General features: G+C 39.0%; 2 protein-coding genes and 2 long non-coding RNA genes across 4 annotated transcripts; 2 read left to right on the forward strand and 2 right to left on the reverse strand.

Moving 5' to 3' along the window:
* Window positions 1-4749: 4749 nt before the first annotated feature.
* LOC148722968 (uncharacterized) lies at window positions 4750-11367 on the reverse strand. The gene is made up of 5 exons (XM_088734378.1): window positions 11359-11367; window positions 11194-11217; window positions 10648-11079; window positions 5872-6077; window positions 4750-5611 (listed from the first exon to the last, which is right to left on the reverse strand). Exons 1-5 carry the CDS (start codon window positions 11365-11367, stop codon window positions 5419-5421), a joined length of 864 nt encoding a protein of 287 aa, XP_088590504.1. The 3' UTR covers window positions 4750-5418.
* On the forward strand, window positions 8656-9854 carry LOC148722969 (uncharacterized). The gene is made up of 2 exons (XR_015991768.1): window positions 8656-8967; window positions 9555-9854. It is a non-coding gene; the product is annotated as an uncharacterized LOC148722969 (long non-coding RNA).
* Window positions 9164-9936, reverse strand: LOC148722970 (uncharacterized). The gene is made up of 2 exons (XR_015991767.1): window positions 9828-9936; window positions 9164-9691 (listed from the first exon to the last, which is right to left on the reverse strand). It is a non-coding gene; the product is annotated as an uncharacterized LOC148722970 (long non-coding RNA).
* A 31-nt stretch (window positions 11368-11398) lies between the features above and the next one.
* On the forward strand, window positions 11399-23671 carry LOC148722971 (uncharacterized). Its single transcript, XM_088734379.1, has 18 exons — window positions 11399-11432; window positions 11546-11590; window positions 11884-11937; window positions 12308-12340; window positions 12624-12668; window positions 13020-13126; window positions 13383-13474; window positions 13600-13676; window positions 13890-13991; window positions 14370-14448; window positions 14558-14612; window positions 14894-14989; window positions 15162-15257; window positions 15971-16099; window positions 16200-16325; window positions 16542-16577; window positions 20982-21039; window positions 21393-23671. Exons 1-18 carry the CDS (start codon window positions 11399-11401, stop codon window positions 21482-21484), a joined length of 1356 nt encoding a protein of 451 aa, XP_088590505.1. The 3' UTR covers window positions 21485-23671.
* The last annotated feature ends 367 nt before the right edge of the window (window positions 23672-24038 follow it).

Below are 24038 nucleotides of genomic sequence, written 5' to 3' on the forward strand. Positions count from 1 at the left end.
ATATGAAGCAGTAAAAAAAACTGGATATCGCCGCACCCTTTTTCCTACTCACAACAGCGTCATCTATCGATACAACATCATTAAATCGCACTCTAGTTTTAAAATGCTACTATTTTTGCTCCTTCAATTACGATTGAATCACCAATCTCTTAAACTTTCAATCACATTTTATTTTTGAACACTCTGAATTGTTCGGCGTTAAACACTTCCAAAATAAAGGCAAACCATCACCACAGTGACTTTTGTAGGTGCTTTGAAAACGTCATTTTGCTCTCTGAATCCAACAAAGGCTTTGCCTCTATCCATGAAAATGAATAAACTATCTTTTTTCCCCATTATTATAATAGTCACCTACGGCAAAAAACGCATTGCAGCTAGATGATGCGTGTAGTAAAGCCCTTATCATCCCGTCAAAAAAATGTTACAAGAGAAATCAACATCGGGGAATTCGAAAAGATCTGTTTTAAAAGTGAGTTAAAATTCAAGGTAAAGTCGCACATTTTAAAAGTGCGTCTTTTCGTCAGAAAATCTTTCTGGACCAGTGTGGTCAATGGATCTAACCTATGAAACACTTTTCAACATAGTCATGGACAGAGCTTAATTGTTTATCTAACTTTCTCTCAAAACCTGAAAGTAAAACCCGTAGCTTATTTACAAAACCGGATTTTGAACTAGATACTGATTGGCTAAAACGGCCAAAAAGGCTGCATTGATTTCTGAGGGGCTCCCGTTCTTCCCTCCTTATCCTCCAGCGTATTGACTGGTCCAGTTTTAAAATTTTCCAGCAGGATTCGATTTCTTGGGTGTCAACCCCATAGTGACTGAGTCAACGAAGTGAAGTCGGTGGACAATCATTTGATGTGCAGTTATGTTGTTAATTCTTTGGTCCTTCTGCCGGAAGGAGGGCCAGTAATCCGAGTGCACTTCGGATCTAGGGCGGTGGCCATATCTCGTCTTTCCACTATCTGGAAGTGGTCTTATGCAGGTGAATTTTGTATCGTAACAATTCTAAAAACCCATGTCTCCCTTCGTGCACGTCTTCCCCTATTGTACTGAAATATTGAAAATAGTAGATATATTTGAGATGGATTTTGTCCCATCAATATCTTTATTTAGGCGTTATCCTAGCTATGCATATATGTGTAATTTATCATTCGCCTGTATGAAATAATTTTGATGTTAAAGCGCCCTGAGTACTTTTTGTTGTCACATTTCCACCTTTTTCAGCTTGCGAACCACATGTCCCAGAATATCAAGGAACAATGAGATTATGAAAATATTTACATTTAAAAATCTTTAGACAATGTCTGCTCTAGTATGTACTATGTCAGTGATTCTTTTTTAACTCTTTTATTCCAGTAACGGTTATCATAATTTTTGTGTGCCAATAATGGGTGAGTTGCTCGGAGGTGCATAGCAAAGGATGCTCGGATTTTGAGTGCAGGCCGATCAGAGCGATCTTACGACGCTATTTACTGTTTCAGTATATACTTGAGAAAATAGAGATTTCAACCTTTGATAAGTGGTTGAACTCGCTCTCGTTGCATTTTACCACGTTCCCAGGTCCACCAAAGCGTGCGACTGGCCTTTCCTAAAGGTGTTTCGAGCAGCCATTCTGTAAGGGTCTACCAATCTTGCTGTTCAAGCATGCATTTAAATCAGAGAAGAAATAAACCATGAACTTCCTCTCTTTCCCAGGTCCACCAAGGGGCAGAATTGGCCTATCCTAAAGGAATCTCGAGCAGTCATCCTGTAAGGGTCTACTAATCTTGGTGTTCAAGCATGTATTCAAATCCAGGAAAGCCTGGAAATTCGTTGCTGGGAATCCTAAGCAGAGAAGAAATAAACCTCGTGCAGGGGTTTACCAAGTGGCACTCTGGGTAACTCCTCGAAAAACTGTTTGATCTCACACCTCTTTTCTTGCATCTTCTGCAACGCCTGTACAGCATTAAAAAGGAAAGACCCTTTAACGGTTTTGAACAAATTAAGATGGCCGGCTTAAACTTTGTGCATAAGCATTCTTTTCCCCTGAACATATAGACGCGTATAAGATACGACTTTTATGGTGGATTCTCTTGCTTCGAGAATTTTTGAATTAACATAAAGGAGGCCTTCCACATCGAATGGGAAAAGTGCAGTCTACAACAGCACCTGAGTACGTCGATAATTATTATTGTAATCCACAATACTTTTAGTGTTGTTTTGAGTTTTTTTTTAGTTTTTATTTATCGCGTAGGCGTCAATCCAATTTGTGCTACGAACAGCGAGCAGACACACGTAAAATTTGTTACTACATAAGATGATAGAGATAGATTAAAGGACGTTTGTGCCAATGCACGCACACGATGAAAGAAGGACTAAAGCGCCCTTTCTCCGTTATTGTTTTTCAATTAATACAAAGTACATTTACGTCAGCCCCGCGCGTTAAGATGGTCGCTGCGTTAAAAAAAAAAAAAAAATCCAACGAAATGAGGTTTATCCATAATTGACGGTGCCCACTAAAAAGGAGACGTTGCAATATTTGTGTGCACGAACTAAAAACAATTCATTACCATTGAAACGGAAATGCGACTTTTGGGCATATGCTCAATTCTTTAATTATAAGCGGAAAGGAATTGTACAAAATAATTTCTTTATTATCTCGTGCTGCAAAAAGTTGTACCCTCGTTCGCAATTTAAAGCCTGGCATCTTTGGAGAACGCCTTCAGTTTAATCTCTTAAATAGGCCGAGGTGATTACCGAATTAGTCCCTTTTTAAGTTTGGGTTGAATGTTTCATGGAATCTGCAAAAAATTAACTTCGTGTCGTTGCAACAGAGTTCGGCAACCGACCTACCGGCGTTGAGGTTGAACTCGCCAAAAAAAAATTCATAAATGAATAATAGTAATGATATTAAAAAGATGCACCAAATAGTGGAGTGTTCCTATTGGGTGATGGTTCGAAAGTTTAAAGAATAAAATTATGGCCAATTCACGGCTGGCGGTTTTTTTTCTCCTTACGCCGGTTACCATAAATATTTTTACTATTAACATTTTTTTTACGACTACTGTTTAAAAGCTTTATCGTGGGGCCCTGCTCTAAAGCTGCACACTGACGTAAGGACTTACCATTTTCTTCTTCTCCTTGTTGGAGTCTACTCAGCTAGCAATAGCGAATAACGATCTAAATTTCAATGATTCTGTGACTTTCTTCAGTTTCCTAATTGACTATTTCGCACTTATGCAAATTACCTCTTTTTCACACGGTTGTTTAGAACAAAATGAATAGAACCTCTTTAGCTGACCGTAAATCATTGCTAAGCACAAGGTAAAACAGCCTATTATTTCAACTTGCGACTTCCTCATTACTGCCTCGCGCAAGGTAAGTTTGATTATTTTTCATCTTCTGTTATAATGGCGAAGTGTGTTTGCCGTTGTCACAACAGAAAACAGGACAGTTTGTAATTACAGTTATTACAACGATTACTAAAAATTTAGGTTTTGTTCATAAAAACGTTGGGTTGTTATGTACTTTCATTTAGGACGGAATATATTATTTGTATGTGGTGAAAATATTATCTGCGTTTGCATGTCCTATAACTCCCCTGTTCCCGCGCTTTTTGATCTTACATTCTGCTGTCGCCTATCAAAAATGGACGCCCGTAATAAAAACGTTATTATTTAAACGCTGGTAAATTTACTTGTTGACGAAAGAAACAGACCTGACTTCGAACATACCTAAAGGGAAAACATACCCTATTGATAGGGGTAGGAAACGTCTTAACTGACTGACGTGACTGACAAACTGGCTACCATGAAAACTACCAAAGCTAGCTTCTTGTATTTCTAAAGGTAGAAAATTTACACGATCAAATCTGTTGAACTCACCGATCATTTTTTTTCTTAATTAACTACAAGTTGTGAAGAAAAAAAGTGTTTGTTTCTTGAGTCACAACAATTGACGATACCCTCACGGCTCCCAAACAACAACAACGCTCAGTAAATTAAGGCATTTCTTGTAATATCAGCATGGATACGGAACGACTTAACTGACAAACCTGACTGGCAAACTGGCTACTGTAAAAAATTCGCGGCCCGTATATCTGACGGAAGAGAAGTTATTTGTTCAAATCGGTTGATCTCACCGACCTTCTTTCCTAATTAAAAAGATTTGTAAAGAAACAAAGTCATTGTTTATCGATTCACTGCAATTATCATTTATCCTACGGCCCTCAAAATACAATAACGCGCAATAGATTAAAGCGTTCTTTTGTAACATCCGTTTACAGGATTTTTCAACTCTGATACACTAATATGGGAAAGTAAACTGAGACTACCGAATGTGTACTTATATTCTGTCCAATGCTAGAGACGACACGCTTCGGAAGAAATAAAGGAGAAATCACAACAATAAGTCTTCCTTTGCGCTGCCCACTAGTCTCCTTTGAGAAAAAAACTACTTTTAATTCATGTTATGCAAGGCAAGGTTTTTATTTTTTCGCTTTTTTTTTATTATAGCCATATCGTTTCTCCCCCACCCTAGCATCAGCACTGCACTGATGAGGCCCAGAAGGCCGAAACGGTACTGTCTGCAGTTAGTTATATATATTGTTTTATTTTTTTTTTTAACAAATTCAAATTCGTGTCAGACTTGGGTGGTGCGAGGCTACGTGTCGACTTTTATTCGGTGTGGGATGCCTTTCATTCTGTTACCAAACCGGTTATAGCGTCTGCGACAATGGGACCAGGGTATTCAGAGAACAAGGAAAAATGAATTTATCAAATTATTTATTATCACGTGAAACACAGTGCAGCAAACGAACAAATCTAGCTTACTCATACTGAACAGAGGTAAATTGACAATTCTGTTTCCCATTTATCTTGAAAAAAAAAACAATTTGACTAAAAAACCTAACCTTTTTTTATATCGCCTAAAAAAAAGATTTACTATCAGAGCACCACTCTCTACATTTGTCCTCGTAGCCATCTTTCCTTCCATAACGTCATTATCGAGAACATTTTTCTTCAAGTGTACTTCTGTTTCCCACAGGCATTTTTCCAAACGTACACAACTTAACTAAACTGGTGGCTGACTGGAAAACTCAAGTTATTTAGCTTCCAGACTCTCTATTTTCTAAATTCGTCACTTGTTACTAACCCTAAAAAACAACAAAGTTTTGACATCAAAACAACTGCGTCAAGTGATCTTTTCCAATTAGTAATGTTACAGATAAGAGCTAAGAGAGGTATTACATACAGCGAAAAAAGCGGAAGATCTCCATGAAGAAGTACTTAAACTTTTTTCCATTCAAAGTTATTTCTTAAATTTCATTGTTAGTTTGTTCTATGCTTATCACATCGCCTACGATCCTTTTTGTTCTAGTGCATAAACGACTTCCATTTTTTGCGTTATCATTTGCGACCTTGTTAACTCTCCTAGTTAATAAATGGAAATCGACTTGTCTTCTTTTAAAAGATAATATGTCAAGACAAACTTGACAATCATAACGTCTTCTCGGTCCACGTGATCCAGTTCACAGAATGGGATATTCGCTGCTACTTCCCCCTCTCTTATCTCCCTCGCTGAGAAAGGGAAAACCTTCTCCTCGCGGGAATCAGGCATCAGTACTATTCTGTTGACATGAAGCATAAAGTCATCACTGTGGAGAATCATGATAAGGTTTATTTTATTTTTGACAGTTTTCAGGTTCGGAGACATGGTTTTAGATTTCCTCACTCCTATATGGAAAATTAACGATATTGATAGTTGTCGTAAAATACGTCACCTATATGCAAGTACTTTGGCTTATCAGCAACGATCATTTATCCTCTGCACAGCGTTCCAGATTCAAGAGTGAGAATCTATCCTTTATGATAAAGATGAGTCCCTCACCTCGTTCCTACTACCACTGCCGTCACTGCGGACACCAGCTCCAAGGAGAGTCCCGCAAATCGCAGATGCGCCCTCCACCGGTTCCCATTCCAGCACCTGTACTCAGTGCTGAATAGGTGCGGCCCCTTGACGTCACTCCATTTCTCTCCCTTCCAGCGGAAGGAGAACACTCCTCTTTCTTCCAAAATCCATTTTGGTTTGGCTCTCTGAAATGAAACCGAATGCTCAGTTCATGTTAATATGATATCTTTTCTCATTATTTTTAAAATTCAAGCATCTCACCTGGAAATGCATCAGGCCCCGCAGACGCTGGACCTCTCCTTCCTGCAGAACACTGTGGGTTGCGGCTGCATTTTTCGAGTGCTGTGACATGTTCTTCTGTTTTATTATAGCAGTGCAGCCAGTCACCGCACAGCGAACCGCTCTTTCTGGGCACTCACTTAAATGCAGTGCTAATTGGAGTCTGCAAAAGAATCAAAATTAGGGGGAGCTGGCTGGCTAGTGCAACTTTTGGATATTTTATTGGCCTTAAATAGTCATTTTACTATTGATTTCTTAATTAAACAGATAATATCTTACCGTGGAAGGCTTGTTCCGCAGCTTAGAGGGCATAGTACTCTCTTATTAGAGCAAAGGGAAGCGGTATGCTCCTCGAAGGATTCCCTTGTTATTTTTCTACCGCATTCCTGGCAAGGGAGCTTGTGCTTTGCACACTGCGCAGTGTGTAATGCCATCCTCTCCCTTGCCACTACCTCTCCACACCCATCATTGGCACACGGCATCGGAAACTTTCCACATGTTTGTAAGTGCTGCTCGTGCTCGTGAAATTTTCCTGTCCATAGACAGCCGCTCTTACTGCACTTGACATCAAAATTTCCCAGGATGTCGTCGAGTGCGATATTGACGTGAAGGGTACCTGTTCCTATCGGTGCTTTACAAAGTGGGCATTTTGGGAAAGTCTCAATGCCCATGAGAGTCGCAAGGCAGTGTCGACAGCCTGTATGCCCACATGCCAGAGTCACAGGTTTAACCATTGTCGATAGGCTTCAAATTAACAGACAATAAAGAGAGTTTAGTACACACTATTGCAAAACTAGTGTTGACAAGTCAAGTAATTCCCTTCAAAAATACCCCTGCTAGCAAGGAATTCAGTTCGAAAAGTTGTCGAAGGAAAGTGGAATTTAATCATGGAGTAATGATTCCTTACTCAGAGTTACAACAAACGCAGAACATAAATCTTAATGTTTTAAGGCTTCATAGTTTACTTCTGTTCCTAGACACATTGCTATCATTTCGTCTAATTGGTCAAATTCCTGTTGAAGGAGCAACATTTCTCTCATCTTAGAAAGACAACTGGTGAAGTGTAAACCATTTCAGCTCGATCACAGAAGTAAGCAAGTTTGCATTAATGATTTTCATTGCCTTGATATTTAAACATCCCGTCCTTTTGCTTGAAGATTATTACAATTTCGCTCATGATCTCTTTTTCCCAGAAAATGCGAATATAGTTCCGCAGTTAAAAAGAACTTCTGCCTTCTGAATGCCCTGAATGCTGTCGGTTGTTCTCCTTAAACGTCATGTTTAGCCTTTGTATTTTGAATTCGCAATTTTTTTCTCAAAGAAGCTGCGTGGTATTGTTTGCTTTAATGCTGATTTTTAAGTGCGACTTCAAACCGGAAATCCAAAAATAAAGAGCCACGAAAATTTTTATTCTCGTCAGGCATAAGGGGGTCTAATTTCTTATCTGTTTTGAAATGTTCAACTCGACACCGAGCTTGGTTTAAAAACCAGCGCATTTTGAAGTTCAGAGTTATGGTGGTTGCTTGACATACAGCTCCACGTTGTTGAAAAATATAGACTTATCTGTTATAAAAAGTTCTTTTGTACATTTTTTTGGGTTCAGTTGAGATAATCAGAGGGCTAGATAGCCAAATTTAAATTCAGACTTTTTGCACTATTTTCCGGCCGCAATTTTAGTGAACCAAAGATACACCCACCACAATTGCGACTCCATACTAGGCTCTTTAAATTTGCGCAAAACATTACGACGAATATCTCAAGTTTAGAAAACAAAGAGACCTAAAAATTAGAGAGTTATTTCTTAACCTATCTCCTATAACATTGAAATTTCTTAACGAATGCACTGAAGATCTATCTGTCGATGCGTGACAGCGAAAACAAGCAGTTGCTGACAGATAAAAATCATCGCAATAATAAGAAAACAAAAGACTTACCATACAGAACAGTTAAATAGCGCGCCGGGAGGAGAAGTAAACTCAAAATGCTCATGAGACATAGCGAATCTGGCAATGAATAAGGCAGCGGAGTGATCTAGTCCAAGCGAGATCTGCTTTTAATTTGTTGAAATTACCAAGATTAACTGATAAGTAAACGATATATATCACCTTGTGGACCTCAATGGGAAATGTGTATTCCCTGGACAATTTGACACGTATTCATCAATAACAATTGATACTGATCTGGTAACAATCGATCCGCGAAGTGACAGTTACCCATGCATGGTCTCAAGTTCCTGTTCAAACAATAAAGTTTCCATTCTGCGTGTACGGGTGTCTATGTGTGCACACCACTTCCTAGAAAAGGGTCACTTGCCCGTTTGATGTAATTAAAGAACAATTGGACGATTAAAAAATTGCGTTTGGTGCATTTGCGGAAAACGATCCCAAAATTGTTTAACTATCAATGTAAGTGTCCCGTAGCGACAGGCCTAGGTGACATGGGTGTGCCGTGAAACAAAAGCCTTTAATTACGACATAAATCATATACACGTCGGTCAGTTTCATTTTCGGCGTGGTTTCGCGTCATCGAAGGACATCGATTAGTGTAGCAAGCACTTAAGTCTTTTAGATTAAGCCTTCAACTCTACGAGATGAACCGCAGTAAGCGCGCTTTCCAAAGAACTGTTGTCTTTCTGGATAAACGGCACAGAAGCGTGCCAAACAAGACTGAGCTGGGCAGGCTCACTACCGCCAAGCGGATTTCTGATTTATCATTTACAAAGAACGACAGCTCTTCCCAAATCGGAGAATTACTGGTGAGAGCATTTCCTCCCCTTACAGGAAAAGACCTTAGCAGGTAAGTGCTGCTCCCTACATAATCTGTATCGTAGGCTAGAAAAATGGTTCCAGGGAAAAGAATGAGAAGTACCGTAATAAAATAAGCGAAATGCCGAAAAGAGGCGAGATTGGATGTAAACGTGAATGAAAGAAAACTAAGGTTGCTGTAATATATATTCCTTTAGATGTCTTGCAATTACTAATAACATTGAGAATTTCTCGCCAAGTGAGAGGATTTATTGCATTTAAAATTGGTTACAAGGCAACACTTCGAACAACTTGCCAGTTTGCAATCATTTGTGACGTGATAAAAAAATGAAATGAAATGTTGGCCAATTTTATTAAGAACATCTTAGATGATAATCTTCCTTGTACCAGTGCACATTGAATTATTTACACTTACAATACTCTTTTTCATGTGACATACTGTGCAATCTTTCCCTCATTGCTACAATCTAAAGCAAATACCACTAAAACAAATGTCACAGTGCATGCGAAATTAATGTATGTACCTTGCAGAAATAAACCCAGAGTTAAATTCAATTCAACAGAAAAATTAGTGTGGGTAACTACAATCACCTTTCTGTCATTACTTTATTACACTAGCTTGGAAATAATAACATCGTATGCGAGAGGGCATGCAATGAGGACAGTGGCTGAATAGGCGTTCCTGTCGAAGCCTATCCCAAAGTCGATAAGAACGTGACGAGGGTCAGAATCTTTGTAGAAATCCCCGTTTTATTCTGAAAACAATCAGTTAACGGCTAAATCACAATGCTGCTAAGGTTACGAAAGTTACCAACATACCGACAAACCGGCTAAAATAACTAACAAGAAATCCAAAAAATAAGAACGCCAAGATAAAACAACAAAGCCTACCGATTATCGACGTTTGGTAAAGGATCCGGAGGCGGACAAAGGTAAAATTAAACAGCTTCGAAAGATACAAAATAGCTCGAGCACATGCACGTGGAAAAAAGGAGCCGTGTTATTGTTTTGTATGCCCGGATGTCGGGTGAGAAACCGCTGTCCAAATGAGGGCGTTGAGCATAGGCCTCAACAGTGGCAACTGGCCTTCAAAGTGGCGTGCAGCTCATGAACCACTTTGGTGGAAGTAGAAAGAAAAAGATCTTTATATTTTTACCAAGTCAAGGTCTGTGTATATTTGAAATGTTACTTATGTCAACCAAACCTTACATCTGCTCAATGTGTTTAAGTTGTTATCGTCAAATGGAGCATAATTATGTCTTGGGCAATCTTTCTGTCATAATTTTAATTCAATTTAGCTTTCTATGAACTTATATTTATGCTCGATACGTTATTTACTTAATATCTAAGTAAGGTGTCTTTCCCTGCAGCCTTGCAACTTCTAGCACAAATTAATAGGAAAATAACAAACCTCCGGTACTACACAGAACTTTCAGAAGAAATTGGTCATTTGTTACCTCATCACCCTAGGAATAGTGATGTGCATGACTACTGCAATTTTCCAAATATTAATAGAGTAGCAGAGGCTGGCTTTATCAAAATGCATTCCTTAACATGAAACAATTCAAAGGTTGATGGCCTTTATGTCATAATTGTATCCACAAACACTTGCAACAGTCTTCTAAAAGCCCATTTCCAGTCAAATTTATAAAAAATTTATAGATTATAGACATTTGATCACCACATGTGCATGCATAACCTGTTCTCTCACCACAGCTCTGTCATCTTCCACTTCATCAACAGCATCCACTTCCACATCTTCATTGTCCACAGTCAGTTTACCACCCACATCTGGAGCCTCTTCAACACCTTCAGCATCTCCAACCCTTGTACCACCAACATCTACAGCCACTTCTACATCTTCTTCATCAACAGTCAATTTACCACCAACATCTACAGCTACTTCAACATCTCCACCATCTGCAGTCACTTTACCACCAACATCTACAGCTACTTCAACATCTCCATCATCCACAGTCACTTTACCATCCACATCTCTATCCACTGCCGCCTTAACATCTACATCATCACAGGCCACTTTACTGTCCCCATCTTCAAGCAGCCTTGTATCTACACTGCCACTTGCACAACCCTCCACATCCACTCCACTGGATCTGATGCCTTTGCCAGTTGATGGAGGTAACTGGAAAAAAGTTTTGTCAATATTTGAAATTAATTAAGCTTTTCAGATCCTTCACAAAAATATGAAAATATCAATAATTACAAGTCTGAGTTGAAAGGTATCTGCTTATACTACCAACAGCTTGGAGTTTGTCTTTCCCTTTGTGATTCAATTTACTGACTAGTTATGTTATTTTCAGTGGGTACATCTCATCCTGCCAATTGAAAGTGCCTAGATGAAAATCGAAGAAGTATGACAAGTTCTAATTTAATTCTGAATTTTAAGTGTAATCTAAATTGCTTTTGACATCATAGCTTCTACGCGACGATATCTCACAGCAATGGCAACTGCCAGTGCAAGAGGACTGACATCAGGTATAACTGCACATTTGTCTTATTTTTTTTATTCGCTTTCTGCATTGGTGTTCTAAATGTGTATATGGGTGTGTATAGGATGATTACAATTTAAGTCTAATGTTACTCAACAGATGAGATCTCAGACTTGTCAGATGAGTCCAATTCAAACCAAGGCGGTGAGTTGGTGCAAATACAGTTTCAATTGATCTTAATGAAGATACCCAACAAATTCAATAGGAGAACACTTAATCACTTCGCCCCTTGCAGGCTCGTAACACTTTCAGAAGAAGCTGTTATTAAGCTTTCTTCTGATGTACAGCTTGCAAGGATTTATGTGAAACTACTCTGAATACAAGTATTTTCCTGAACAACACCTCTGAAAGTGAAAAGTAACCTTTAGTTAATTTAAAGACCTTTCACAATTCTGCCATAGACCTGATCTTGATGTCTGCACCTTTTCCTCTGTTAGGCCACAATATGGGACCATCCATTGTATCATCTGACTCAGAAGATGACACTAATGGTGAGTAAAAGGATGTTCAAGTAAGTTAAAACTATAGACTTCTGAAGCATTATGTTATGTAGTTACCCACAGCTACAGGTATTCGTTCCAGTTCCAGTTCCAGTTAGACATATATAAATTTATTGGAAAAAACCCTACCAATCTGAGTCACACATCACTCAAGAAAGGATATAGACAAATATGGTATTAAGTGCTTCAATGGACTCATAAATAATGGACTTACATAGGGATAACTACATATGAAAATTGGTGATTAGTCTGTATTATCCTACACTGAGGTAAAGGAAGTAATGATTTGTGGGATTATCATCTTTTACATCAAAGTACTTCCTATCTTTTATTTATTTCTTTATTTTTTTTTTTTTTGCAGAAGTGATAGTCTACTCAGAAGAGGCTAGACTCTGTAAGCTCACCTTGATGTCTTACTGAAATAAATGGAAATCAATTTCCATTAATGCCTGTACCATGCTAACTTCCTTTTTTCCCATGCATCTGCTCAGAGAAAGATTACAAGAACCATTTTTAACAAAGCCAATGCATCTGTGTGTCTGTACTTTGGGAGATCACATCCTTGCTAGCATAATGCCCCAATCATTTAGTTTAATAAGTATATAAACTATCATCTACATTATTCTTTATCAATGAACAAGTATACCTGTATTAATTATATTATTTTGTCTCTCTAGATGGCTATGTCACTGATGATCATTCGATATCAGGAGTGATAACAGGTATATTTGCAATGAGTTTACCTCAGATAGTGCATTAAACAACAAACTGAGCACCAAAAGCACAGGTATACACAATGTCTAATCCAACTGAATACATTCATACACATTTACTACAATCACTCTCCTCATGGATATTATATATACAAGGCTAAAAGATTATGGAAAAATCATTAAAATGTTTAAACCAAACGTTTTCAGCTGTTTGCCATCATCAGATGGCAAACAGCCGAAAACATTTGATTTAAACATTTTAATAATTTTTTTTTTACAATTTTTTATCCTGGTATATAAAATATTTTTTATTAAGTGAACATCATGGAAACTCTCCTCATAATTCCCCATTTCTTATAGGTGAAGCTGTTCATAGCAGGACCAATGAGGTGCTGCAATGCATTAATCTTTTAGAGGAAAGAGGGCAAAGCACAGCCATTTCATTTCTTATCCACTCTTTTGAAGAGGTAATTAGCTTGTTTAGCAGTATGTAGAAAAAGCCCACATAGGATGAGATCATCACTCATATCCTACCCTTTGATCGGCAGGGAAAAAGAAACTAATTTGCAGGTTTAAAAAAAACCCAGGAGCTACAAACAAGTCTGTCAAATAGAACCCATTTTTTCTTTTGACCACCAACTGTGGGAAAATAGCTGTGAACAATTCAAATAGTACAGTCATGTTCATGAACATATCTTACTGTACTGTTTCTTTTTATCTTAGTTCACATGGCAAGGATCAGAGGATGGTCGCATAATGGTGGCTGTGCTTTTGCCCTTCAGCTGTCCTCTTGTTAGCAAGAGAAGACTGGTTAGGTTAGTTCACTCAGCATTTGCTTTTATTTTTTTATTGATTTTTCTCTGCCTACTCTGTCTCCGCATTTTGTTTAACTCAAGTGTATTTGATATTTATTAACCTTCTCTGTATTTACGTTTTCAAGCATGCTCCACACTGTGGCAAACAGCTCAGATATTTACTTCTGGATTGCAAAGGACAGCAGCCATGAAGCCCAGAAAGGTAGCTAAACCTAATCTTTGGTTAAGAATGCAAAAGCAAATTATACACCTAAGTATTAATTTTAATCAGCTTTTTTTTTTTTCTAGCATTAAAGTAATAATTATAATTATCATAGTTATCATGACTGTTGTTATTTTTGATATTAACATGAATATTAGGGTGATTTTGTGGATGTTATTATAAGCACAAGAGTGATTGTACTTTTCATTGCAGTCAGAGTAAAATATGGTATTTCACAAAGCCCTGGCATTGTGGTATTTGTTCTGGCCCCTTGCCATAGCAGAAACATGCCACAGTGCGTGGAAATCTTTGAGGGTAAGCGTGATAATTTTGAAATTCGAAATCTATTTTGTGGTAATGTGAATGACACCTTTCATTTTTAAAAGTGTATCATTTGTCATTAAGGTAGTGACTGGGGTAGAATAATTTGCAAGCTCTTCTCTTTGCTTCACCAGTACTCTGATTATCCATAGATTGTTTATGATACCCCCCCTGCAAAAAAACCCAACAAACAAAAAGGGACATGTACATGTCCCAAAAACATATTTTTTTCTAACTTCCATGTTCAACAAACACAAAATTTCCTCTGAAGGAATCTCTGCAAGGTCTTTAATAATCATCCCTACAACAAGAATAGCTTCGATCTATTAATCTTTTTAACACTAACATGTTTTGTACCTTGTACCTTACAAGAAGCAAACTTGGATCGTGTGGGCCTTCAAGATTCCATTGGCAGAGCACAGGCTCTATGTTCTGCAATGAGGGATGAATGGTATGGAATGCCAACTTTCAGCTATTTATGTATTCAAAATTAAAAAGATTATAAAATCTAAAACATGAGAATGAAAGGTACTGACATGTACAGGTTCTTCTCTCAACAGGAAAAAGTTGGATGACTGGCGGAAACAAAGAAAAAGTCAAGAGCTACAGTACCAGGTACACAAGACCCCCCCAGTTTTGAATTCAATTCAAAAGAATACACTTACAAAATCACATTATTTTAATTTTACTCCCTGTTATATCCATTAGAAAACTTTAAATGTAAAAACAGGCATTACAGTCCAGCCCCAGTAATAACACCAACACTGCTAGCAGCTCCCAGGGAACCAGCTCCAACAATACTGTAAACAATCAGAAATGTACTCCCATTAGTTATCTCAAAGGACTTAATTGTAACACCTATTATACCCCTCAGAACAATTTTTTTTTTTAAACAGGCATTACAGTCCAGCCCCAGCAGTAACACCAACACTGCCAGTAGCTCCCAGGGAACCAGCTCTAACAATATTGTCAACAATCAAGATAAACCCTCTGTAAGTTATCATCTGCTTTCTCTCTATGCTTAAGTTTAAGTATATGTAAGCGTTGGAAAAAGGAAGAATGAAATGTACTCACATCAGCGATCTCAAAGGAAACTTACCAAATTGTGCTATTTTAATTTTACTCCCTAACATACCCACTAGAATACTTTAACTTTTAAAACAGGCAATACAGTCCAGCCCCAGCAGTAACACCTACACTGCCAGCAGCTCCCAGGGAACCAGCTCTAACAATACTGTCAAAAATCAAGATAAAACCTGTGTAAGTTATCATCTGCTTTCTCCTTACTCTTAAGTTTAAGTACATGTAAGGTTTGGAAAAATGAAGAATGAAATGTACTCACATCAGTCATCACAAAGGAAACACTTACCAAATAGTGCTATTCTAATTTTACTCCCTAACATACCCATTAGAACACTTCAATTTTTAAAACAGGCAATACAGTCCAGTCCTAGCAGTAACACTAACACTGCTAGCAGCTCTCAAGGAACCTGCTCCAACAATACAATAACTGTAAACAGTCAGAATAAAACCTCTGTAAGTTATCATCTGCTTTCTCTCTGATCTTAAGTTCTGATACATGTAAGGTTTGGAAAAATTAAGAATGAAATGTACTCCCATAAGTCATCTACACTAATTAATAATCTAATGTCATGGTATGTAAAGAGTAAACAGTGATTTTCCATTTCAATATACCTATGCAGGCATGTTTGTTTTATAATAATTGTGTGCACCGTGTCCAGCATTCTCTCTAATCTTAAGTTTAGGTCCACAAGAGGTTTGAACAAATTAAGAATGAAGTGTACTCTGATTATTTAACTCAACTAATTCATAATCTAAAGTTGTGTTAAGTGTATACAGTGATTTTCCCTTTAAATATACCTACCCATGTATGTTTATTTTATAATTGTGTACACTGTGATATGCCTTATCTGTCATAATAATATCCGTCATAATAATGTTTGTCTTTATAGAAAATAAGGGCTCTACGCAGGGCGAGGATGACAGCACCACCAACTAATGGTGGTGGAACAACCATTTTCATCCGTATTGGCAATGGAAAAAAGTTTTCCAGGGCCTTTGAAAAGAATGCCTTTTTCCAGGTAAGAATATAATGTAATATATACTACATGATACATGATGATGTTGGTGATAGTAAGTGATGTATGTTTTCTTTTTTGATGATATGAAAACAATAAATAGGAAGTCTATGACTGGATTGGTTCGCTCGTTGAAGTACCACTCCACTTCACGCTACAGATAAGAAGGGAAGTGGTGAGGCACTCCGATTGTCTACAAGGGGACGAAGTCCTGGACCTTTTAGAGAGGGTATGTTTCAATCAGAACCCACTTTAGTTTTTTCATTGTCTTGAAATAACGCATTCCCATTCGATCCACATTTAGTTCTGAAAATGAATTAACTCTTAATTCTCTAAAATCATTAAATACCAAAGAACAGCATGGGCTAGGGTAGCATAATAAGTTATTTTAAGTGTGACCTTTCATCATAATGGTCTAATTTTAAATTCTTTATCAAATTTTCAGAATACTGAGGAGATGACTACCTCGGAGCTGTCACTGGTAGGTGCAAAAGTCATTTACTAGAAAATAGGGGTTTCATTCTCAATTTCAGATAGAATGTCAAGTTTGTATTACATGATGATCGAACTCTGTTTTTATTTGGAACTGCACTTATATTAGCATATTAACATCGATCTGGTATCCTTAGATTACTTCCCTTCATAAATGCCCCAGGTGACTTGTAAGCCAGGACTCCTATGACATGACATTTCTAGATTATTCCCCTTCATAATCCCCCCAGGGCTGCCGTTGACCAGCTCTCCGTGAGCCGTGCCCGGTTACGACCTGGTATCCTTAGATCATACCCCTTGGTAATCCCCCCAGGGCCGCCGTTGACCAGCTCTCCGTGAGCCGTGTCCGGTTGCGACCTGGTGTCCTTAGATCATAACCCTTCGTAATCCCCCCAGGACCGCCGTTGACCAGCTCTCCGTGAGCCGTGTCCGGTTGCGACCTGGTATGCTTAGATCATACCCCTTGGTAATCCCCCCAGGGCCGCCGTTGACCAGCTCTCCGTGAGCCGTGTCCGGTTACGACCTGGTATCCTTAGATCATACCCCTTCGTAATCCCCCTAGGGCCGCCGTTGACCAGCTCTCCGTGAGCCGTGTCCGGTTACGACCTGGTATCCTTAGATCATACCCCTTGGTAATCCCCCCAGGGCCGCCGTTGACCAGCTCTCCGTGAGCCGTGTCCGGTTGCGACCTGGTGTCCTTAGATCATAACCCTTCGTAATCCCCCCAGGACCGCCGTTGACCAGCTCTCCGTGAGCCGTGTCCGGTTGCGACCTGGTATGCTTAGATCATACCCCTTGGTAATCCCCCCAGGGCCGCCGTTGACCAGCTCTCCCAGAGCCGTGTCCAGTTACGACCTGGTATCCTTAGATCATACCCCTTCGTAATCCCCCTAGGGCCGCCGTTGACCAGCTCTCCGTGAGCCGTGTCCGGTTGCGACCTGGTATCCTTAGATCATAACCCTTCGTAATCCCCCCAGGACCGCCGTTGACCAGCTCTCCGTGAGCCGTGTCCGGTTGCGACCTGGTATCCTTAGACCATACCCCTTGGTAACCCCCCCCAGGGCTGCCGTTGACCAGCTCTCCGTGAGCCGTGTCCGGTTACGACCTGGTATCCTTAGATCATATCCCTTGGTAATCCCCCCAGGGCCGCCGTTGACCAGCTCTCCGTGAGCCGTGTCCGGTTGCGACCTGGTATCCTTAGATCATACCCCTTCATAATCCCCCAGGGCCGCCGTTGACCAGCTCTCCGTGAGCCGTGTCCGGTTACCACCTGGTATCCTTAGATCATACCCCTTGGTAATCCCCCCAGGGCCGCCGTTGACCAGCTCTCCGTGAGCCGTGTCCGGTTACGACCTGGTATCCTTAGATCATATCCCTTGGTAATCCCCCCAGGGCCGCCGTTGACCAGCTCTCCGTGAGCCGTGTCCGGTTGTGACCTGGTATCCTTAGATCATACCCCTTCATAATCCCCCAGGGCCGCCGTTGACCAGCTCTCCGTGAGCCGTGTCCGGTTACCACCTGGTATCCTTAGATCATACCCCTTGGTAATCCCCCCAGAGCCGCCGTTGACCAGCTCTCCGTGAGCCGTGTCCGGTTACGACCTGGTATCCTTAGATCATATCCCTTGGTAATCCCCCCAGGGCCGCCGTTGACCAGCTCTCCGAGAGCCGTGTCCGGTTGCGACCTGGTATCCTTAGATCATACCCCTTCGTAATCCCCCCAGGGCCGCCGTTGACCAGCTCTCCGTGAGCCGTGTCCGGTTACGACCTGGTATCCTTAGATCATACCCCTTGGTAATCTCCCCAGGGCTGCCGTTGACCAGCTCTCCGTGAGCCGTGTCTGGTTGTGACCTGGTATCCTTAGATTATACCCCTTCGTGATCCCTCCAGGGCCACTGTTGACCAGCTATTCCTTAGCTGTGTCCAATGTGACCTGGTATCCTTTAATTATTCTCCCTCCATAACCCTTCCCCCCCCCCCCCATCCAGCTGAAGCTACTTTGACCAAGCTCTTCCTATCTATTTTTAAATTATTCTTTTATTTTATAATTCAGCCAGACAGTAAGCACTGTGCATTGTGAGGTATTCCCTTACTCTTCTCCTCACCCCAAAATCACTGTTATGAAGTGTCCCCTAACCTTAACTCTAACCTGATGTTTTTAATTTGTGGCTAATGATAACCCTTAACAGGATACTTCATGATAAGTGTCATTCTTTGCCATGATCATTCCTTAAAAATAAATTTATATATATATATATATACTTTTTTCTGATGACTCCCCCCCGGCCATGTACTTTATAGTGCACTATACTATTTTCATTTCTTGTTATTATAATGATGGTCATAGCTCATTCTACAGATGTTCAATCGAAAAGCCATCTAGGTTTGTTAATTATGACATTTCTTCCCTGTTTTCCATGATTAAAAGTGTTAAGAATGAAATGATTTATGACTCAATTTCTTATGGTCTTCCTTTTGAAACTTCCTGGGTGTGTTGCTGTTGGCCTTTCAACTTGTTCTCTAGTTATTGATAAAAGCAAGAAGGACATCATTTGTAGAGTTATCTTCCTCTCCAGAGTTGATGGAATCATTGTCGTTCTCATTGTTACCACTTGCATGGCTTTCACTTTGCTCTACTTAACTTTAGCTAAGTTGGGGTTTTCACTGTCTTGCAAGGATTGCCCACAAGTTAGATCTCTTTCTTTCAGTTGTGTTTGCAGCATTACTGAACCACAGCCTTCAGGATTCAGTTGGAAAAGTCAATACCTTGCAAAACATCCACTGTGTAGTTCTTAATGCTGTTGATATATTAGTCAAAGGCCATGGTGCTTGAGGCACTTTATCCTCTCTTGCGAAAAAAGTTGTTTACATTCTTCAAACCAATCTTTCCCAGAATAATCAGGAAGAGTCTTTCCTGTGTTTTTGTGGTGGTTTCTTTTTTGTTATCCTTTGCCTGCTCTCCTCTTTTCTTCTTATCGAGCTGCATCACCTTGATATGCTGGAAGTTATCAACCACACATGTTGCCTTCACGATCCCTTGCTTTTCTAGTAACATTGGCTTACCCTGAAGCAAGGAGAACAATTTGCTGACTTCTAGCAGAGCAGATGCAGTGTGTCGAGCTCAAGATGTTAAATGCAACACAAGATGAAGACACTTGGAGAGAGAAGCGAAAGTTAGGGAGGCATATTCAAGATGTCTGCAAAGACACCATGTCCCTAAAAGAGTGTAGACGTTGAGAGTGTTTTGCTAGCTGTTTGGCAAAGATGCAGCATACCTGACACAGCTCTTGTGAAGATACCATTTCACTTATGCCAAGAAAGCAGAACTACCAAAAACCTCAATCAAGAAGTCAGAGATCAAGTCAAGATACGACATACCTCGCACAGCTCTTGCAAAGCCACCACTTTAGTAATGCCACGAGAGTAGAACTACCATGAAACTCAAGCTAGAAGTCAGAGATTAAGCGTACTGCTTCATGTATCCTGAAGAGTATGGCATGGATGAGAAGTACAAAAGCGACTCTCGCAGATGCATGGTGACAAGGAAGAGCTTGACAATGCTAAAGATGAGCGAAGAGATATTGCAGACGACTAACGCGATAAAATGTCTCTTAATAAGAGTACCCTGGTTTTGAAATCTGTTGTGATAGAAACAGTCATAATTATAAATGCAGAAGAATTATTAAGACGAATGCATGTAGTACATGTAGTGTTATCTAAATGGTATAAAATCCATGTAAAATCTATAATTGCTAAGATACTTTAAAAAGTGTTGGGATGAAAAGTCATGCAAATGCAGAGGAGATATAATTACATAAGCAGAATCATGTTTATACACTTTTTGTTTGTTTCTGAACATGTAGATGCATCTAAATAGTATGAAATCATGTAAATTCTACAATTAATAAGAATTACTTTGAAAATTTTTTGGATGGAAACACTCATATATATACTTCTTGTTTATTTTTGAACATTTAGATTTGTCGAAATAGTGTAAAATCATGTAACCTCTACAATTACTGAGACACTTTGGAAATTGTTGGAATGGAAACGGTCATGTATGAACTTTTTGTTTATTTTTGAAAATGTAGTTTTCATTTAAATACAAAACTATACAATTACTAACATATTTAGTGTGACCTCCCTCCTTCCAACATTTCATTCAGGGAGATGGTTCCCCCTTAAATCCATTATTTTTATATAAACTCACCTCCAACCCCACCCCTCCCCCCCTTCTCAACCCTAAGGGCTCCAAATTGTATGACAGTTTTCAGAAATGGGCCAGTGAATAATTTAAATTCTCTGGATAATACTTCCCAGCAGCACCTACACAAGGGTGGTATGCCACTCATGGGATGAGTGGCATATCACCCTCTGCCTTTGTTTCATTGCAGGTGTCATTCAAGGGAAACTACCCCTCAGACGAAGAGGAACTCTCAGAGACAATGAAAGGTAAACAAAATAGTAAATAGAATAAGCATGACCAATGTTAACACCACCAACTTCATATTTGTATTCAAAACTCTTCTTTATCAAACTTGCTTGTGCAGTGTTTGTGCCATGGTGAAGCACAGTGAGGCACCTGTTTCTTCCAGTAAATGAACAAAATAAATTATAATGGTTGTGAATTTGATTGGGGGGTACATCCCAAAATATCTCCAACAAGCCCCTTAGCTTGTTATTTTTATCATCAGTTGATGGTATGTAAACATGAACAACCCTCATTTTTGCCTTTATTCTAGTGAGCACATTACAACATTCAACTAATCTCTCACTTTTCCCTCTATGTTACATGGAAACAAAAGATGGAGCCAGGCAGGTTAAAAAAAAGAGAAAGGAAAAAAGATCTCACAAGGATCGAAAGGGAAAGAGAAAGAGGGAAGATCCCAAACACTAAAAATAAATTGTGTTACATCCCTCATGATCAGTAATACCAGTAAACTTGATCATACCAAGACAAAGGCAGATCCCAAATTACTACTAAATTCATTTCATGTGTACCTCACCTAACCATAAGTATACAAGTGCAAATGATATTCTATTACAATATTAGGGTTTTTTCTTGTTTACAATACTGGTTATGTGTAAAGGAACACAACTTTTTTCTTCAACTTTTCCTTTCAAGTAGTAAATAGAAATAGATAACATGTACAGTGGAAGCTCGATTTAATGAAGTGCCAAGGGACTGGGGAAATTGCTTACTTATATGGAGGGTTCGTTATAATTATAGAGGTTCTACAGCATTCCTATTACTGTAACTTTAGCCAGGCTGGAACTGAAGTATCAGTTCATTATACCAACAACTTCGTTGTATAGAGGTTCATTAAATCGAGGTTCCACTGTCCCAATAACTTAAAATCTCCTACTTAAACCTTTAAAGGGACTTGGATCTAATTTCTCCATACAATATCATCCTTCAATCACACACAAGGCCATGAAGGTTTGAGGAAATGATCATTAACTGGAGAAGCTCTTGATAAATAAACAAACTCTCCTTGTCAGCACCTTAGGAAATGTGTAGAGAACAGTATGGAGAATGTGCATACTAATGCTAGAGTGTAGAGGGTTGATACAAGTCATACCAAAGTTGAATGAACACAACATGTTAAGGCTACAATACAACAATGACTGCATTCATTCAGAAAGTGTACTGTTAACCCTTTAAACCCTAATATCAGGAGGGGATATTCTCAATACCTGTCTTAATACATTTCCAAAGTGTTAACAACAAAAATTAGTTTTAACAATCTAGAGTGTGTTTAGTTGGTGATGACATTTCCTTCATTTTTGTGACCTGAAAGTGTAATTCAGGGGTGACATTGTAAGGAGAAGTTAGATGCTAGTCACTCATAGGAGTCAAAGGATTAATCATAGCCTTAGCTTTTTAAGATAGTGATTCCCTATAAAGTTGTGTTCATGCAGTTCAGTGAAGATCCACTATACCATGCCTCTGTCATAATTAGGCCGTATGTTCATTGAGTCCAGAATCTTAATAATAAGGCTGTAAGGATTTCTGCTAACACCTTGACTAAAGGATCATCTCCATTTCTTCCAAAGAAAAAAAAAGTACTTAAGATTAAGAGGTTGTCTCCCTTATTTCCACTCGGTCAGTTTTGTGTCAAAAATAATTTTGCCTGATTTATAGGGGCCAGAATATGCTTAAGTTTGCCATTTCAAATAATTATATTGAGAGGGTAATTCAAACTTTCTTTGCAAACTAGAAAGGTTTTTAAGCAATCTGATATGAATTTCGTAGCTGAACTATGCAAATCAAATATTTAGCAATGTTACAAATATGCCTATAATTCAATTTTCAAGATCTTGCAAAAGTCCCTAAATAATTATGGCCCCCAATGCAGTCAGAAAACTATTTCGAATCAAACCAGATCTAATTTAGTTCTTTCCTAAGTATAATATTTCTGTTGAAAGAGTTTCAGGCGAAATTGACTGAGTGGAAATAAAAGAGAAAGCCTCTTAAGCCCTATAGATCAAATTTCGGATGCCTCAGAATCCCTTGTTAGTTGTCAGTGTAGATGGGCTGGATGTAACCAAGGTTACATTTAATAGTAAGACAACTCAACATTTTTCCACTAGCTAAGGCCAAAGGAACATCCAGTGAGAGACAAAAATCCTCATATTTACAAGCACTTAAGTAATTTCTAAGCTGCAAGCCTAAATATTCAGCCGGGTTATTTTATTATTTTTTCTCTTATTGTGAATGAGAGTTTGAAAAACATAGTTAAGTAGCCATATCACTGTGCTCAGAAGTGTTACCTCCAGGTCGAGGTTTTCGAGACACAAGTTTGCTTTAAAAGGCTGCTACTTTTGGCTACTTAAGTAAAAAGGAAAGGAATTGCGTTGCAAGGTGATGGAATGGTTTAAAAAATCTCGCTATAAACCATAGGTTGCTTTATTTGAGTTTAAAAAAGTGTACATAATTTTATATTGAACGTAAAGATGAGACCTTTAATTTCTTCTATCGAAATCAAGTGAAGAACTTAAGTGAAAATAAGGGATACAAGTATTCCCCTGCGTAGTTCACCATCAAATTTTTACATTTTACAATAAAATAAGGATTACTAAAGTTCTTGTCTGTGTTAAGTCCCATTCGAGCGAAGTTTTAATCAAGTGTAGATTAAAGTGTATCCTTCTTTACCCGAAATGACTACACCTTACCCGGGGTTTTCATGCTTTGAGAAAACTTCAGTTTCCAATATATTTGCTCCCACTTCTTTTATACCTTCCCTTTGAATTCTATCGCTGAAACTTGAAAACGTACGAAGTACTCACCCAATGATCAAGGTTCTTGCAAAGACACCACTACCCGCCATCGTCCTCCTCAATCAGTGTTTGACTCGTTCCCAGTCTTTCTCGTTATTACTCTAACCGCGCTCGACAAAAATTCGAGCTCCATTAGTTATCGAGCTCGATTAGTTATCGAGCTCGATAAG

This window comes from Stylophora pistillata, chromosome 9 (genome assembly GCF_964205215.1).
Source record: "Stylophora pistillata chromosome 9, jaStyPist1.2, whole genome shotgun sequence".
Classification (NCBI taxonomy): Eukaryota; Metazoa; Cnidaria; class Anthozoa; order Scleractinia; family Pocilloporidae; genus Stylophora; species Stylophora pistillata.

Coding starts and splice junctions, on each gene's coding strand:
- LOC148722968 (XM_088734378.1), bottom strand. Junction 11,080..11,193: donor AGACAAACTCCAAGCTGTTG/GTAGTATAAGCA, acceptor ACTTTTTTCCAG/TTACCTCCATCAACTGGCAA. Junction 5,612..5,871: donor GCAGTGGTAGTAGGAACGAG/GTGAGGGACTCA, acceptor TCATGTCAACAG/AATAGTACTGATGCCTGATT.
- LOC148722971 (XM_088734379.1), top strand. CDS start 11,399: ATGGCAACTGCCAGTGCAAGAGGACTGACATCAG. Junction 12,341..12,623: donor CTCAGAAGAGGCTAGACTCT/GTAAGCTCACCT, acceptor TTGTCTCTCTAG/ATGGCTATGTCACTGATGAT. Junction 21,040..21,392: donor ACTCTCAGAGACAATGAAAG/GTAAACAAAATA, acceptor TGGAAACAAAAG/ATGGAGCCAGGCAGGTTAAA.